The sequence below is a fragment of the Pleurodeles waltl genome, chromosome 1_1 (assembly GCF_031143425.1).
Source record: "Pleurodeles waltl isolate 20211129_DDA chromosome 1_1, aPleWal1.hap1.20221129, whole genome shotgun sequence".
NCBI lineage: Eukaryota > Metazoa > Chordata > Amphibia > Caudata > Salamandridae > Pleurodeles > Pleurodeles waltl.
Genome location: NC_090436.1, coordinates 385,347,567 through 385,365,229, shown reverse-complemented (window position 1 = coordinate 385,365,229; position 17,663 = coordinate 385,347,567). Strand labels below are relative to the sequence as shown.

Here is a 17,663-nt window from a genome sequence, read left to right as displayed (position 1 = left end):
GGCTAAGAGCGGCAAGGTGGCCGGCCGGGCTAAGAGCGGCAAGGTGGCCGGCCGGGCTAAGAGCGGCAAGTTGGCCGGCCGGGCTAAGAGCGGCAAGGTGGCCGGCCGGGCTAAGAGCGGCAAGGTGGCCGGCCGGGCTAAGAGCGGCAAGTTGGCCGGCCGGGCTAAGAGCGGCAAGTTGGCCGGCCGGGCTAAGAGCGGCAAGTTGGCCGGCCGGGCTAAGAGCGGCAAGTTGGCCGGCCGGGCTAAGAGCGGCAAGTTGGCCGGCCGGGCTAAGAGCGGCAAGTTGGCCGGCCGGGCTAAGAGCGGCAAGTTGGCCGGCCGGGCTAAGAGCGGCAAGTTGGCCGGCCGGGCTAAGAGCGGCAAGTTGGCCGGCCGGGCTAAGAGCGGCAAGTTGGCCGGCCGGGCTAAGAGCGGCAAGTTGGCCGGCCGGGCTAAGAGCGGCAAGTTGGCCGGCCGGGCTAAGAGCGGCAAGTTGGCCGGCCGGGCTAAGAGCGGCAAGGTGGCCGGCCGGGCTAAGAGCGACAAGGTGGCCAGCTGGGCTAAGAGCGACAAGGTGGCCAGCTGGGCTAAGAGCGACAAGGTGGCCGGGCTAAGAGCGACAAGGTGGCCGGGCTAAGAGCGACAAGGTGGTTGGGCTAAGAGCGACAAGGTGGCTGGGCTTGAAGGACATCCATCTGGTCATATCTTTTCTTATGACTCAGTTTCCTCTCACCCTTGGAGGAGTTAGGGGTTCCCAGGCTGGATTCTCAGAGCCTGGGCTGGACCTGAGGCGTGGGCTGTGGGGAGGTCTCATGCAGCTCTGACCAAGGGCCGGGTTGGAACTTTTTCTCCCAGCCAATGAGGGGACCCGTTCCGGGCTTCAAGTGACATGGCAGGCTAGGGGAAAGGAGCCCAAAGACCAGTGCTACCACCCCCAGGCTAGCTGGAGCTCTGACCTGGGCTCGGTCAGCGTTTCTTAGCCCAGACAAGTAGGGGAGACTCCCCAGGTCTATGGAACCTCATTCTGGACATTTTAAAACGTGGGAGTCTAGGGAATGAATTCCACGGCCAGGGATTTTCACCCCGGGACGGGTGGAGCTCTGAACTAGGACCCAGTCAGAGCTTCTGAACCCGGACAGGCAGCAAAGGCCTTCCAGGGCCTGTGGGACTCCGTTCGGGGTGACACAGTGTGTTGGTGGGGGGATCCCAGGGCTGGGGTCTTCCACCCCAAGCCCACCAGAACTCTCACCTAGGGCCCGATTAAAGTTCCCTAACCCGGACAAGCAATGCAGACGTCCCCGGGCTGCAGGACCTGTTCCTGGGCTCTAAGTGACACTGTGGGATGGGGAAAGGGAGCCCAGGGGTCGCATCTTCCACCCCAAGGCCCTCCAGAGGTCTGACTTAGATGCCAGGTCAAACCTTTTTCATCTGGCCAAGCAGAGGAGCCCTATGGGGTCCTGTCCTGGGTTCCAAGTGACGTGGGGAGAGGGCAGGTGGGCAGGCACTGCGGTTTTCCACTCCTTGGCCAGCTGGAGCTTAGACCCGGAGCCCTGTCAGAGCTTCTTAACCCAGCCAAGCAGGGGAGCACCTTATGGGCCTGCTGGACCCTGGCAATTTGGGACATAGCGTTCTAAAGGATGGAGCCCAGGAAAGGGGAATTCCACCCCAGGGCCTGCTGGATCTCTGCCCAGGGTCCAGTTAGAGCTTCTTAACTCGTGCAGGCAGATAAGTCCTTTCCAGGTCTTCAGGACCCGGTCACAGACACTGTGAGTCACAGCAGGATGGAAAATGGAACTCAGGGCATGGGTACCTCCACCCAAGCCTGCTGGAGCTCTGACCCAGGGTTCAATTACCACTTTTAAACCCAGGCAGGGGTGGTCTTCCTAGGCCTGTGGTGCCCCATCTTGGACACTTTGCAAACCAGCAGCCTGGAGAACAGAGCTCAAGATGGTGGCTTCCACCACAAGGCCAGTCAGAGCTCTTACTCAGGGCACAGTCAGAGTTTCTTCTCCCAACCAAGCAAGGGAGTCCTCCCCAAGCCTGCAGGACCCTTTCCCAGGCACTTAATGACATGGCAGGCCAGGGAATGGTCCCCAGGTCCCAGGTTTCTTACCCTTCATCAGCCAGAGCATTACACATTCTTGCAATCCATGCACAGCGAGTGTCAGAAGGTGACATTACAGAGAATGTATCCAACATCCGGGAGCCCCCGCAGTGACTGAAGTTTCAAATGGGGCCTTTTTGGGACTTCCAGGGCAGCTCCAAATTCTAAACATTGAGTTGTGAAGTAGATGCTTGTTTTCTTTATTTTAACTACAAAATCACCAGTGATGTTGACATGACACATTTTGCACCACCCATGAAGGTGTGGTTAATGACCTCGAATTATAATTTTGCACAGCTCTAGTATTTACACAGATGGACTTAGAAAGGACCATTCTTAAAAGTTTACTCTCCACCTCACACACACACTACTACCGTAGGAGTAATTCCTTTGTGAGATTAGCATATGGAGGGGTTGGAAGGACTGCTTATTAATGGAGACTCCTGGGGGGTAGGAGTTGTGGGCAAGACAAGTGGTATATGTTGCATGGTGTCATTTTTTCACTTTCAGTACCTTGTCTCTTACTCTCCTCCTTCCCTTTTCCTGTGCCTTCTTGGGCCTAAAGAGTGATATATGGAGATGAAGGCCGCGTCTAGTATATTCTTAAATGTTTCCGATACAGTCAGAGGTTGTATTCTGGGGAACGCACTGCACTGATACAAAATGTTTTTCTGTTGGAAACGTGCTGACTTTCAAAAAAACGATTGAAACCTAAAAATATAAGTAACACACTGCAACATGAACGAAAGAGATAACTATTAAAGGAATCACATGCACTCACTTGTGAAGGAGTACTTGTTAGCTCCATCTTTTCTTGCGATTTCTCCTTTGCTATTCGTGCAGCTTCTTTGAATTCCTGAAATTTTTCTGCAAACTGGAAGTTTAAATACAAAAATATATTTCAGAAAAAAACAAAATAGACACTGCTCCAGCAAAGGAAACATTGGTAATGAATCATACTATTTTGGGTTTTTAACAAAAATAAAAGGCAGTCATTTAAGCACTGTAATTTTAAAATAAAGTCATTTTCATCTTTGCCTCAGCGAGTGTAGTGACCAAGCAAATACAAATTACTACGAAAAGTGGCAATACAAAGCACTTTTATTGAAAAGATGGGTGAGGAAGCTGTAAGTTATTTTCTCCAAAACACCAATTTAGTGAATATCATCATACAAAGGTATATATATGTATTTCATGAATGTGGTACATTTGATGCCTTACAAAGAGGTTCTCTTGAAAGCTACATTGGACTTAGCTGTTAAAATATTTTATCAGTGCACCCATTTTGTTTAGATATGGTATAATGGCACTTCGCATAATGTAAAACCTCTTTCTATAATTGGAACCTAGAGTGTTAAAATTGTGGAGACAGGAGGGTCAGGAAAGGAGTGCTGAATTATATATGGATATATGGGTGCTTCTCTCTAGCCTTACTACCTCGGAGTTACTGCCTTCTAAAAGCAGCACTAATATTATTAATAACAAAAAATATATAGTGCAGACATGTACCTATAGCACAGAAATAAACACTGCTGATCAAAAGACCACAGATTAAAATATTTTTTAGTTTCACAAAAGAGTTTTTTTTTGGTCTAGCATTAGCCAAAATGTTTTAATTTTACGGGAATTTATTTATGCATATTAATATAGGTATACACATATACACATACATATATATATATATATATACACACACACACACTTTACACATACATATTCAACGTTATTCTTTGAATGTGTAAAGGCTTTAACTATACACATTGTGTGTGAATATATATATATGTATATATATATCCTCCAACTCTCCTCCAAATAACAGGAGACCCAGGACACCTCCAAGGTGCAAATCAATTTATTTCAGCACACAAATCCAACGCGTTTCGGCAGCAGCCTTACTCATGGATACATCATTGTTACAGTGCCCCAAGTTGATTGCATGGTTTTTAACTTGGGGCACTGTAACAATGATGTATCCATGAGTAAGGCTGCTGCCGAAACGCGTTGGATTTGTGTGCTGAAATAAATTGATTTGCACCTTGGAGGTGTCCTGGGTCTCCTGTTATTTGGAGGAGAGTTGGAGGATTTATTAGGGCCTCTCGGAGCCCACCCGGGACCGCTGTGTGGTGTTCCTGCAGTCCGAGTGTTTTATGTGAATTATGTATATATATATATATATATATATATATATATATATATATATATATATATATATATATATATATAAAAAGACACTTACTTGCAGGGGCTTTGCCGAGCAAACCCTCTTTATGCACAACTCTACTACTCTCTTATTTTGTCATTCACATTTTTACAAGTCCCACTACAATAAGTCAGCCCATTTCAGCCACTGGCGGCTAACTTCACTGTGAGTAATGCCATTCTGCCCATTCACAAGAAGCAAATTCATACACAAAGCAGCTCCCTTCAGTGCCAGGGTCTACTATGGCAACATGTGCTTCTTGAGAACAGAGACATGTATCCCATTTTAGCCAATATTTTTTGTTTTTTTGTTTAATGAAGGTCTCATAGCTCCCCCAACAATGAAGTTTTGCGACCATGACAATACAAAACAAGCATTGTCAAAACCAGATTGATTGCAGCCAACACCTGACCTGTTAGCATTGTTAATGCTTGTTAGATTTTGTGAAATGCTGAAGCAAAAACCTTTTCCCTGGCACGACTTGAAGGCAGCAATCCTGACACCCTGTCACTCCCATGAAGATAGGATATTGAGGAGACACCGAAAAAAAAGTGGAGCTCACCCACCCTTATTCCTCGAGATGCCCATATGACATCTTCAACAATAGTTGCATGCTGAGGCTATTGCAGAACCACAAGAGGCATGATATCCTCCGTCAAATTTTTACATGTTTCTCGGGGGTTCTGCAACCAAAGAACAAGAGTGCGATTTTCAACTGAAAGACTGAATGACCTAGGTCTAAACGCCCAAAAAACAGAGGCAAAGAAATGCCCCTTCTTTCTTGGACTCCCAGAAGGGTTCAACTAGTATGAACCTAATTTCGTTTTAGGGTTGGTGAAAAATTAGTATAGAGCATTACACTTTGCAAAATGCCTGGATAAAATTTTATGGGTAAGGGCCTTAACTTAAAAGTCACATGTGAATCCATTTTGGATACCAGAGTCATAACAAGGAGTAACAAAAATGCTATGGAAAAGGAATAGCTTTTACACTCTTTAATTGGTAAATCTGCACTCAACAAGGTTCGCTCGGCAATGCTCCTAGAAATCCTGTGCAGCATAAGACTGGATCTACCCCTCAGCTCAAATGTTTCTTCATTTTACAAAATATGTGAAGCCCAAAGTGGCACAGTTTTGTTGGCAGTAATACAATTTGAAAATTCCAAGAAACACAGCCACCTTTTCAGGTTCTTTTGACTGGGTATACAGCTTTTAATCTGCCAGCAAGCACGGGGCCTAGGGTTGGACCCCCGGGTGCGATGACTTGGAGTGGGAAGAAAGGACTTGGGGCTCCTGGAGCAGTCCTGCGACCTTCCTCTCGGTCAGGAATGAGATCTCCTAGGAGTCGCCTGATGCAGCCTCGTGTGCCGGGCTGCATCAGCTTCAGGGACCGCTATTTCAAAGCCTACAGTGCCATGGTCCAGCAGTCCGAACACTACTTGGAGTCGTGGTCATGCTCAAGACACCACAAACAGCCCAGATGGGGGTCCATAACTGACATGGCACGGTGACAGGCACCACATGGTTTAAAACCGGTCTTCCTCGAAGACATCCTTGACACACCAGGAGGTAAACCTCGATTTTTTTTTTTTTTTACAAAACGCTGAAAACATTCTGACAAAAAACAACAAAGGGGTAGCTCTTCTCCAGATCAGCGCTAACTGGTGCAGAAAAGAACTGACGTCAGCCCGCCGAGGTGCTGACTACATAGGTCATGCTAAGTCACTTCCAGCGCATACAACGCCACCGACGCCATTTGATGCCACCTACTGGCGCATAGGGATACTGTCACGCAAAAATCTTCCAGATCCAGTCTGACGCCTGGGAAATTCAAAGGTAAGGAATCTGTAAGCTAGATGTCTCAATCAGCTATAGTCTCATGAAGGGATTCTGCTGTTTAAAAAGGCACAAGGATCTCTGTGAGAACGTTGGTCTTGGTTTCTTTGATGAATAGTTTTAAATCTAAGAATTCAGCAGCATTCAGCATCACCTTATGCACAGAGGCTACTTTAGGCTCAGTGGGGACGTTAATAGCTAACTCTGGGGACGAATCTATGTAGCTGGCAGAGGACTGTCCTTGAAATTCATAGGTATCACCTATCACCCCCAGGATCTCCATAGGGATTGAGATTAATAGGGTCAGAGTCCATCTCAAAAATATAATTCAGATGGTTTCTACTCTCTTCATCCTCTGAAGGTCACTGGGCATCCCTATGGGATTGGTTCTGAGGGGCTGTGACGTCAGTGCTGCTGTGTACCTGAACACAAGGTTAAAACAACATAGCATCGGTTCCAGATCCACTGGAGTGGTGCCAAAGGACATCGGATGCAAAGGCATGAATGCTGGGAGCTGGCATGGGGTTGCTGGCCTTGAAGGGACAAAAGTCTGAACTGATGCCTTCGAGAAGATGGAATATATAGCATTAAGGAACGCTGCCGGGTCTGACCGGGGGAGCTAGGGGAAGGCTGGAGCTGGAATGTTGGGCAGTGGAGGCACCAGCGCCAAAGGCTCTGGAAAGTACAAAGGTCACTACAGAGCCGAGTCCAGTGGTGGAGCAAGACTACATGAAGGAGGAGCAGCCAGGATCAAGCCAACTCTGGCTCCCAGGACGAAGGTCCTATGCAAAATGAAGAGCAACAGGGAGACTTACCCTTAGAGTGTTTCTTCAATTTCTCATGCTTCCTCTTCTCCTTGCCTGCTGAGGAGGAGGAAGGAAACTGAAACAGATGTCTAAACTGTTAGCAGCGTTGATGGCCCTCTCTGGCTCTGCCCATGAGCAGCTTAGCTTCTTGCTCTATTATGGCCTTAGGGTGCATATTAAGGCCAGAAGAGAAGGCTGGGAGTCAAACTGAGTGGATTCCGTAAAAAAACATCTGTCTCTCACAATTCCTGCAAGGCTTGAACCCTAGTTTCATGGGAGGAGACAGTATTTCTAAATGAATTTTGTGAAAGGAAACTCCTCAGAGATGCTACGCTTTGGATATGTGTCAAAAGCATAGAAAAAAGGGAACTGGCGTTGCATTAGTCCGCCGCTTTATAGACTGTGATGCTGCTCAACGACGCTTCTGGCATGGAACTAGAGCGGCACCCTCTCCCAGAGACTTGAAAGCTTTGAAATTTTCTGGAACCAGTCTGACACCTGCGGTTGTTCTATAGGTGAGGAATCTGTAGAGAGAAATATCTATCAGAATAACTAATAGAACGCTAATGGAGATATTGAAGAGACTATTTAAAGACTGATGTACACAGATGATGATTATTTCTTCTTAAACTACAAGCAGCACACACAAGCGGCTCACTGAGGGAAAAACAAAGGGATAAGCAAAGGGAGCGTAACTATGTCAGATCAAACACCATTTTTGTGGGTGGTTAACAGGAAATGGAAATTCAGTGGCTAATTCTGTAGAGACCCCATTATACAAAACAAGGTCTTATGAGAATAGATTCTAGGCTATCAATGCATGTGATCAGGTCGATCAAGTCCAAGTCTTGCATGCCTTTAAAGCAATCAAAGGTGTGAAATACAGTGCATGTAACTATGAAAGGGTGAGAAATCTCAGCTTCTAGCAGGGTAAGCTAATTTGAAGAAAATGAAGACCAGCATATATTGAGTAGTTTGTTAAAACCACTTTGGCAGGTAACAAGAGTACGCGATCTGTTTCAATGTAATTCAAGTAAGACAGCAGAAAGATCAATTTTGACACAAATGATCTTATGAAAAAGATATCTAATGAATCACAACTCTCCACCGACAGCAAGGTAAGCAACAGCTTATATTAACAAAATTAAAGATAAAATATTGAAAAGTATTTGGGAAAAAGAGAAGATTAAAAGATATTATAGATCTGATCAATTACAGCGTACTGAAGGGATGAATCCCATGCTCCCCATGGAGATAACATTTCTAGAAATCCTTTAGTCTCCAATGGTCTACTTTAATACACTTGTACTTTAGGATGGAGTAATGCAAACAAAAAAAATTCTGAATATATAAGAGAGACACAAAGACCAGATAAGTTCACTGTATCAGGAATATGTGATGGATGCTGATGGCATACCAGTGCCTCCCCTGAGCCTGAATAGAAGTACTGAGTAAAGGAACAAGTACTATGCATAAGACCCTGGAGAAACAGGGAGCAGGAATAGGGAAGGGAGAAATACAGGAACTAAATTCATATTCCAGAACGCACCAATATTCCCTCTGAGGGATGTCCACCACCTAATGCAGAATCCAGTACATTTATTATGAAAAGCATGTTTGTACTTAAATAATAACAAGCCTCACCACTGTAGGCTAAAGGAGCAGTGTCACCCATAGTGCGAGTAAGGGTACTCCTGTAGCAGACTCAGGAGAGTGAACAGGATGGAGTAGCAGGACTTCAGAAACTGGATTAAATAGAACAGGCTGAAGGGTTCAGAAGGTAAACAAACAAGGAACTAAAGGGAGTGTCCGTGAACAACAAACAAGCACTGGAAAGCCTGGGGTGTACTGATACAGGAACAAAGAAACACAACAAGACACACAGTTGCCTGGCAAAGAGGTTTTGGTTTGAGCTGTGTCTGTAATGCCTGATGTCTCTGCCATGCACAACACAGAAATTATAAACCTCCATCATCTTGGTTATGAAAGTCTCGTACTCCAGATCATCAAAGCCACCATGATGGAACAGGAAGAAAGTCAACACTTTCACATGCAATCTGTCAGTAGAGTTTCCAGCATTACACTAAACATGTGATTCTTCAGATCTTCCAAGTGTACTTCAGCATTGTAGGTGACAAATTAAGTCCTGATCCCTTCTACGAGCAGTGAGTGCGATCTCCAAAAGGGTTATTATAGTGAGAGTTAGTCTCAAACCTGACAAACCTGCTTTCTCTACAAAACCTTTGGTGATGCCCAGAAAGGAATGCCCTCAAGAACTCCTTTCTTACACATGAGAGTGTAATGCATATGATGGCAGAAGCTGCAAATGCATTTATACTATAATTTGGAAAAGGTAGTGCAAAGTGTATCTCAAGCAGACACATCATTTGATAACCAAGCACCAAGTTGTTCCCAAAAATGCTAATCACAAGGCTGGAAAGACTGCCTTTCCTTATTTAAAAAATATAATTTGGACTTTCTTCATTCAGGGTAGTCAGCCTTTTGAGCATGAGGAGAATGTCTCACCTGACTGATTTAATGAAATAAATACAAACTGCCTTAATAACCTTTCATAAAGTTGGTAGTGGGAAAGTTAAAAGAAAGAGCCCATTATAGTACACATATCGGCAGCCTAAGTCTATCACTCATGCTTTTATTGAAGTCCTATGATACTTACCAACATCAGCAAAAACATAGGATACTATAAGTGCATTGGGTGGCAAAGATTAGTCAGCAAGACATTCAATGTTACCATCTGGGCATTCAAATAGGGAAGCTTTTGTCAAACATGGTGCCTGTAAGCAGATTTAAAGTCTTGTTTAGGAATGAAGGAACTGACGATGAATAGCAATTTTAAAATCTTCTCTAGCACTCATAGTGAATTATTTCGTATGAAGCTGAGGATGAGGCATTTTTAGTGTTAAAGTGCCACTACGGTAAGGTAACATTTTTGGGAAGACATTCAATGCCTTAACCATTTCAGTACACTCAGGTGGTAGACTAGTCAGCTGCTGGAAAAGAGGAGTATGAGAAAAGTGGTTTATTATATGGTGTGGTTGTGAGACCTCATAGTGTAATAAACTCACTACCTGTACTGGGTCCAGTCAGATTCATTTGAAAACCTTAGCGCAACCCTGGGTAGCTGCGATTATGAGTTATCAAAGGAAAAAGTGTAAACCCAGAATATACCAAAACAGTTAATTTAGAAAGAAACAAGACTCAATAAAAATCCAACATCAATTTATAAAAATAGGTCTTTGAAAGGATACCTCAACGAAAAAAAGAACATTGCACTGCTCAGGGGAAATTATTTTTTAAAGGAACAATAAATCACTACTATTTAATTTAACACATTAAATCATTATAATGAACCGCGTCATGTTTGTGGTCTAACTTTGCAAAACTTTTATAAATTTGTAAACTACTATTTTCGCCTGCTTTGGGTGACCAACTCAGACAGGGAGCGAGTCAGAGGCTAAAGAGGCTCGGATGAACAGTTACTACCCAATCAAAGCTGTCTCCAATCCAGTTTCAGGCTCTATGGAGGAACCATCGTAGACTAAAATAGGGTGGTCCTGATGCAAGGGATCCAGGATGCTGATTCAGTGTCTCAGGTTTTCCTGTTGGTACTCCTTAGTCTATGGTCACAGTAGGGCAACTTTAAACACAGGTGTCAATGTCCCTCAAAGGCTTGTTGAAGTCCAGCTAAAAATCAGTTGCCACTGGTCTTCAGTTACAGCGAAACCAACGGTTCCCTTGAACTGGTGGTAACTTCCAACTTGGGCAACCAAACTGCACTCTGACAACTCTCTCGGGTCCAACAGACTTGGGTGCAACTTTTGAGGGTCTAAAGTCAGTGTCCCCAGTTGCACGTTGGTGATCAACTCACCAAGGTGGGCGCTCAGCTTTTGTAGACCTGTAGCTGTAACAGGAAGTCATCCAACATTCTCTTAGAGTCACCTCTTCTGTCTGAGGCTCGGAGACGGCGTTTTCTCAAGCAGGATATCACAGGCACAGTCCAGTCTTTCTTTGCCCAAGGAGCAGCAGGTGCAGTCCAGTCTTGGTGCAGCCTCTCTTTGCTGGGCCCAGGGAAGAGCAGGGCAGTCCTTCTTTGGTCCACTCCTCAGTACAGATGTGACCTAAGGTCTGGGTATCAGGGGTGCCACTTTTATGCCTAGTTAGTGCCCACGGGGATGTGCCAACTACTAACCAATGGGCGACCAGGTCCCTTGCCACCTAGTGATTACTTCCTGTGAAGTATACCATCTAACTATCTCAGATGCACTATTCTCCCTACTCCCAAGATGGAAGAACCATCCTCTTGTTGTGTGGTGCTCCCTAGCCCACCTCAGAGGTGTAGCTATCTGAGGGCCATATGCCCACAGAAAAACCTGTTTGACTACGGCTTCCCCCACTCTGTCCTCAACGTCAACTTGTCTGCAAGATCAAAATAGTAGCCCCTCTTCTGTGAATCCACCATTTGCCCTTTGAAGGTGGCTTCCCCTCTGAAGCTCACCTTTTGGGCTCATACCCTGTTTGGCCTTACTGCCAGGGAGAAGTCACACTTTTCCCAATGGCAGGCCCTTTGCGTTTCTTTTTAAAAGTTGTTCACACCTCCCATTAGAAGGGTAAAAGCCTGTCCCGTGGCCAGCAAGTCTAAATGGCCACTGGAAAACTTTGGGCAACAAAGTGACTACCTCCTAGTCAGTTTGCCACTTGTGCAAAGTTATATTAAGTTCGACTTAAGCTTCAAGTCCGGTTTAATGCAACAATTAATTTGCTAACTTGAAGAATCATATTCAGTAGTCCCATTCAGATGTTAGCACTTCTGAGTTGTAAGCGTGCAACTCTGTACTTGCCAATGGGGCTACTACTCTTTCCATGGTAAAAATGGCAATAAGGTGTTTGTACCGTTGGGCTATGTAAAGTTTAAAATAACATCCTCCGTCTCTCCTTTACTCATCCCAAGCCTCATCCTATTACTATTAACTCCCAAATAAAACTTCTGGATTCTTCCCTCCTCTATCCCTCCATCACTCTAGTCAATCCAACTAAAAAACTCACATATCCTGCTCTCAAATTAACTCATACTAATACTTCCCTATACTAATCCAACACTAATTCCTCTTGGGTTCCGGAGTGGCGTGCTACTCGCCAAAAAGCAGTTTGAAGCCTCGTCAGGGGAAGTAAGCACTACATAAATACAATTAAAATTACAATGTGCAACATTTTAATATAATGCACCCTGCCTTTAGGGCTCTGTATCAATCAAGGAATTTGTAAAGCGCACTACTCACCTGTGAGGGTCTCAAGGTGCTGAGTTTTGGGGGGATGAGGGGGTGGTTTGGGGGTGGGTGCTGCTACTGCTCGAACAGCCAAGTCTTGAGAAGTCTCCTGGAGGTAAGGAGTTCCTTGGTCTGACGCAGGTGGGTGGGAAGAGTGTTGCACGTCTTGGCGGCAAGGTGCGAGAATGAATGCCACCAGTTGTAGTTCTGTGGATGCGTGGTACGGTTGCGAGGGCGAGGTGGGCAGAGTGGAGCTGTCTGGTCAGGGTGAAGGAGAGCCGTCTGTTGAGGTATTCTGGTCCGGTGTTGTGCAGTGCTTTGTGATCGTGGGTGAGGAGCTTGAAGGTGATTCTCTTGTTGACGTCGAGCCAGTGCAGGTCTCTCAGGTGGCCTGTGATGTGGAAGTGGCAGGGGATGTCCAGGATGAGGTGTGTGGAGGCGTTCTGGATGCGTTGCAGCCTTTTCTGGAGTTTGGCCGTCGTTCCTGTGTAGAGGGCGTTGCCTCTAGTCCAGTTTGCTGCTTACGAGGGCTTAGGTGACTGTTCTTCTGGTTTCCGTGAGTATCTATATGTAGATCTTTTGTGGAGGGTGTTGAAGCAGGAGGAGGAGATGGCGTTGACATGCAGGGTCATGGATAGTGAGGAGTCCAGGATGAATCCTTGGTTGCGTGCGTGGCCGGTGGGAGTCGGAGCGGATCCAATTGTGGCAGGCCACCAGGAGTCATCCCAGGCGGAGGGGGTGGAGCTGAAGAAGCGGACCTCAGTCTTGTCGGAATTGAGTGTGAGGCAGCTGTTCTTCATCCGTTTGGCGATGGCCTTCCTACCTTCGTGGTGGTTGGTCTTAGTGGAGTCCTTAGTGAGGATCAGCTGGGTGTCGTGGCATATGAGATGATGCTGAGGTTGCGAGATCGGGCGATGTTGGCGAGCGAAGCCATGTAGATGTTGAAGAGGGTCAGGCTGAGGGACGAACCCTGGGGTACGCCGCAGATGATTTTGGTGGCTTCAGAGCAGAATGGAGGGAGGCGAACTCTCTGAGTTCTGCCAGTGAGAAAGGAGGTGATCCAGTCTAGGCTCTGTCACGGATTCCTGCATTGCTGAGGCGTGTGCGTAGGGTGTGGTGGTAGACGGTGTTGAATGTGTCTGAGAGGTCCAGGAGGATGAGGCACGTGGTTTCGCCATTGTCCAGTTCTGATGTCGTTGTTGGCGGCGATGAGGGAAGTTTCGGTGTTGTGGTTGCTGCGGAATCTGGATTGGGAAGGATCCAGAGTCCTGTTCTCCTCGAGGAAACGGGTCAGTTGACTGTTGACAGCCTTTTCGATGACTTTTGCTGGGGAGATAGGCCAGAAGTTCTTGAGGTCCTTTTGGTCTACCTTGGGTATTTTAAGGAGGGAGTTGATCTCGGCGTGTTTCCAGCTCTCCAGGAAGGTGGCGGACTCGAAGGAGCAGTTGATGATCTTCCGGAGTTGGGGTGCGATGACGGAGCTTGCTTTGTTGAGGATGCAGTGAGGGCAGGGGTCAGATGTTGAGACGGAGTGGATGGTGTTCATGATTTCAATGGTGTTGTTGTCGTTGACGGGGGTCAAGGAGAGCAGGAGGCTGGTCGGTAGTGATTCTGTGGTGTTGGTGGTTGCCAGGGTGGTCTGAGTGCTGAAGCTGTTGTGGATGTCTGCGATCTTGCGGTGGAAGCAGGAGGCTAGGCCTCCTACTTCCACCAGGAGGCTAGGCCTGCCTTAAAGGGGACTTACAAACATTAGAAAAGGAAGGTTTTGGCTTTGCAATTACTTTTAATGGCAAGGTCGAGTTAGTTTAAAACTGCTCTGCCAGCCAGCAACCGAAGGCCGAAAATCATACTTTGCTTTGGCACACTCTTTGTGGCTCAATGGGTGCTGCAGTCCATTAGAGACACTTTAACTTACAGGCCCTAGGTACCCCTGGTACCGTACTCTAGGGGCTTAAGTAAGATAACATGTGCCAATTGTGGGTGAACCAATCAGACGTATACCTTTTAAGCATCAGAGCACTGGCACTGTGGTCTGTTTAGCAGCCCTCAATGCACCTTCAGTGTCACGAAACCTGCAGCATCAGTCCAAACAAGTAATCAAGCAAAAAGATGCATTTCCTTACAAGGAGAAACACTGATTTAATAAAGTTAAGTATGAGTTTCAATTGTGGTATTCAGGAGCCAATTTCAGACAGGAAAGAGATGAGGTTATCAATTTAGTATGTACCATCGACATTATATTTCCCCTTAACCCCCCCCCGCACTACAAAACTAGCACCATGCAATACCAAAACAGCAGCACATCGAATTAGGTTCACCCCAAGTGCATTCCATGTGATCCAGATAGCATTAAGGCTACATATAAGGGCCACAGTGTGGATATTTCCGACAATGCCTGCTTGGGAGATGTGCATGAGGAGACAATGGGTAGAATTCCCTGGCTTGTGCTTGTTGCACCACTTTCATGACCCTTGAAAAGTCATCTCATATCACGCTCCAACTGTGGAATAAGTTACCCTGTCAACCTAGAAGTCAGTCTAACCATCTCAGTTTTAGGAAGCTTCTTAAAACATTGCTGTTCTCTTATGCTATATAAATAAATATAGGTTGGCCTATGGTAACACGGTCTGTCATCCTGCTCCTTTCTCTATGGCTGTGGATTTAACACCTAGACGCCTTTTGGCATTTATGCACTTTATAGGAATTATCAATATCATCTCCGGAATATCTAGAGGCTCGCTTCATTGTGCACTTTCACAAATTCTTGGAAAAAAACATCTAAACAGATCTTTACTCAGAAGCAGACCGGTTGAGGGTCTTTTGGACCTAAATGAGAATAGCTGCAGTATTAAAGGTGAATAATGTTGGCAACCCTCTCTCAATGCAGAGAGGCGCTTCAATGCTGACCCAGAGCGTAAACACTCTCAATGTAATTATATGAACATTTGAGATGCTGCCCACTCGCCATGGGAGGAAGGGTAGGTGGAAACTGGACCCCTCCTGACCAAGGTCAAAGCTGAACCTGAAGGAAGTGACCCGCTAATCTCAACCGTTTTAGCACTAAAGTGGACATTTTCACTGTCTCTCAGCCTTCTCTACAGCAAATTCCTGCAGATGACAGACCTTGATGAAATACAGACAACAATAACGTGTATATCATTCCTTGACATCTTACCTCTCCAAGATGAACATTTATCAAAAGGAGCTCAAGGAGGAACATGTAAATTAACACTTTTTCTTCAGCGAAAAGGTTAATAACGACAAAGGACCAGTGATTGCGGATCAATTAGTTGTTCTAAATTAGAGCTTTATATTCCGACTACAGGCTTATGTGGTTTTATATATACCACAATAAAATAGTGTTATTATAAAAAAGACAAAGAACAGCGAAGTTGAGAGAAACGTTAAAACACCAAAAATTGTGTTATTAGCTAGAAATAGTTTAATAGAAAGCAGAGTCGTGTCTAGGATCGTCATCACAGAGCTTAGTAAAAGTGAACTGCCAGCCAAAATTATGGCTATTACCGGACAGTGCATCTAAGACTCTTGAAGGAGCAGAGTCTGATTTCACTATGTTTTGTGTACGCATTATGGGGCTTTATTCTTGCTTTCTGTTTTTGTATTAGCTCACTCCTTGCAGAGTGATGTTAATGACCTGCGTGTCAAGTAATTGGGCTAAATTTAAAATAAGATTTAGGGCATGTGTTCTACGTATATGGTTAACTGGATAACTTTACAATTCTCGAAATATTTTGTTTCGGGATCTCACACATAGGTGTTAATTCTCTGTTTTTATGTGTATCAGAGGGCAATGCCATTGGGAAGGTCCTACGATCAACGTGCTAAGAGTCTACTAAATTATCCTTCACATATGTAGTTTCTATGCTAATCACTACTGGTAAATGTTATTTTCCGACCGAGTTTTGAACCATATCTAAACGATTACATATATGTTGCATAGATATATTCACTGTTGTGTCCCTTCCAAATAATGCATAACAGTGCAAAACGTTGTCCTTGCATAGCCTCTGTGAGCATCAAATAGAAACAAATGTTATGCTACTTGTCTTTATACTGTACATACTGTGCAGCATCTCTATGGACTGAGATTGTATGGTTACCTTTCAACTATACTCTATTGCATTCCCCCATTTCACCTTTCATACTAAAATATTCCTTTTTAGTGCCTGAGTTCATCTATGCTTCCATAGTGTATCCCAGCACATAAACCAGAACAAGAGACCATTAAGGAGCTAGCCCAGGGATTCCTCCTCCAAACACAATAGCAGTATCTAGATACTTATTAAGAGACTGCTGCAAATAGCTAATTGCAGTTTAAGAGCCTCATTACGAGTCTGGCAGTCCAAGGACTCCAGCACTCTAGGTGGTCCGACGGCCACATTACTACACTGACGGTTGGACCGCTGGGAACAAGGTTCCCGACGGGCTGACAGCAGTCAGACTCGTGGTCAGCGAATGCGGTGCTGTACTCAGTCAAGCTAAGACCAATAATGTAGCACTGTGCCCGCCGGGCTGACCAGCGGGAACGTCCTAATACGATATCCCTGCTGGTCAGCCCAGTGGAAACATCGTAATACGGCGGGGGTGAGGCAGCCGGGTTGACTGCTACCTCATTCCTGCAAGATTGGCAGTCGGCTTGTCCAACCGCCAAACCAGTAATGAGCATCTAAATCTCGAAAACATATTAAACGTTTATGATACAGATACCATGGCTGTGCTTAATGTTTCTGAATTATATTTACATAGCACACTCCATATGCAGAATGTGAGGCTGCATAATATTGACTTATTAACTCCTTTTGTGCCGGGGAAGTAATGGTTACGTCCACCGGCACAGTGCTCCCCCAAGGCAGGAATTGAAGGGGAAGCCATTCCCCTTCCACACCCACACCCCTAAAGACGTCAGTGTGCGATCGCGCAATTACATAATTACAGGGTGCCGGTCACGCTGGAAGCCATTTGCTTTCAGCTTGCAATCAGGAGAAACAGGTGTGTCCTGCTGCATTGCGATCGGGCAGCAGGAATGCCCACTAGACGCCAGGGATTTTCTTTTTTTTTTGATGTAGTTTGTTATGAGTATGTCGGGGAGCAGCCCCTTGGGCAAGTGTTGCTCCCCTTTGGGGGCAAATGTTTTATGGCCATTTCTGCTCCCCTTGGGGGTGGAACGGCCTATTATTTTTAGGCTGATCTGCCCCAAGGGGAGGAGAAACCACTGGAAAGCCAGGGATGTTTTTTATTTGTTTATTTATGTGGGAGGGGCGCCCCCCCAAGGGTGGACTAGAACTGTTGGCCATTTCTGCCCCCCCCTTGGGGGCAGATCGGCCTATTTTTTTTATGCCCATCTGCCCCCAAGGGGGCTAGAAGCCACTTAGGCACCAGAAATAAAGTTTGTGTGTGTTTAGTGGATCGGGGGGCGGGGGTGGCCCCTTA

The 17,663-nt window shown here is 45.8% G+C and overlaps 1 protein-coding gene across 2 annotated transcripts in view; it reads right to left on the bottom strand.

Moving 5' to 3' along the window:
* HOMER1 (homer scaffold protein 1) overlaps positions 1-17,663 on the bottom strand; it is a 720,670-nt gene that overhangs the window by 402,712 nt on the left and 300,295 nt on the right. For both annotated transcript variants that reach the window (XM_069223247.1, XM_069223237.1), the window contains exon 4: positions 2,868-2,960. In XM_069223247.1, coding sequence (XP_069079348.1) covers positions 2,868-2,960 — 93 coding nt within the window. The remainder of the gene's footprint in view (positions 1-2,867; positions 2,961-17,663) is intronic.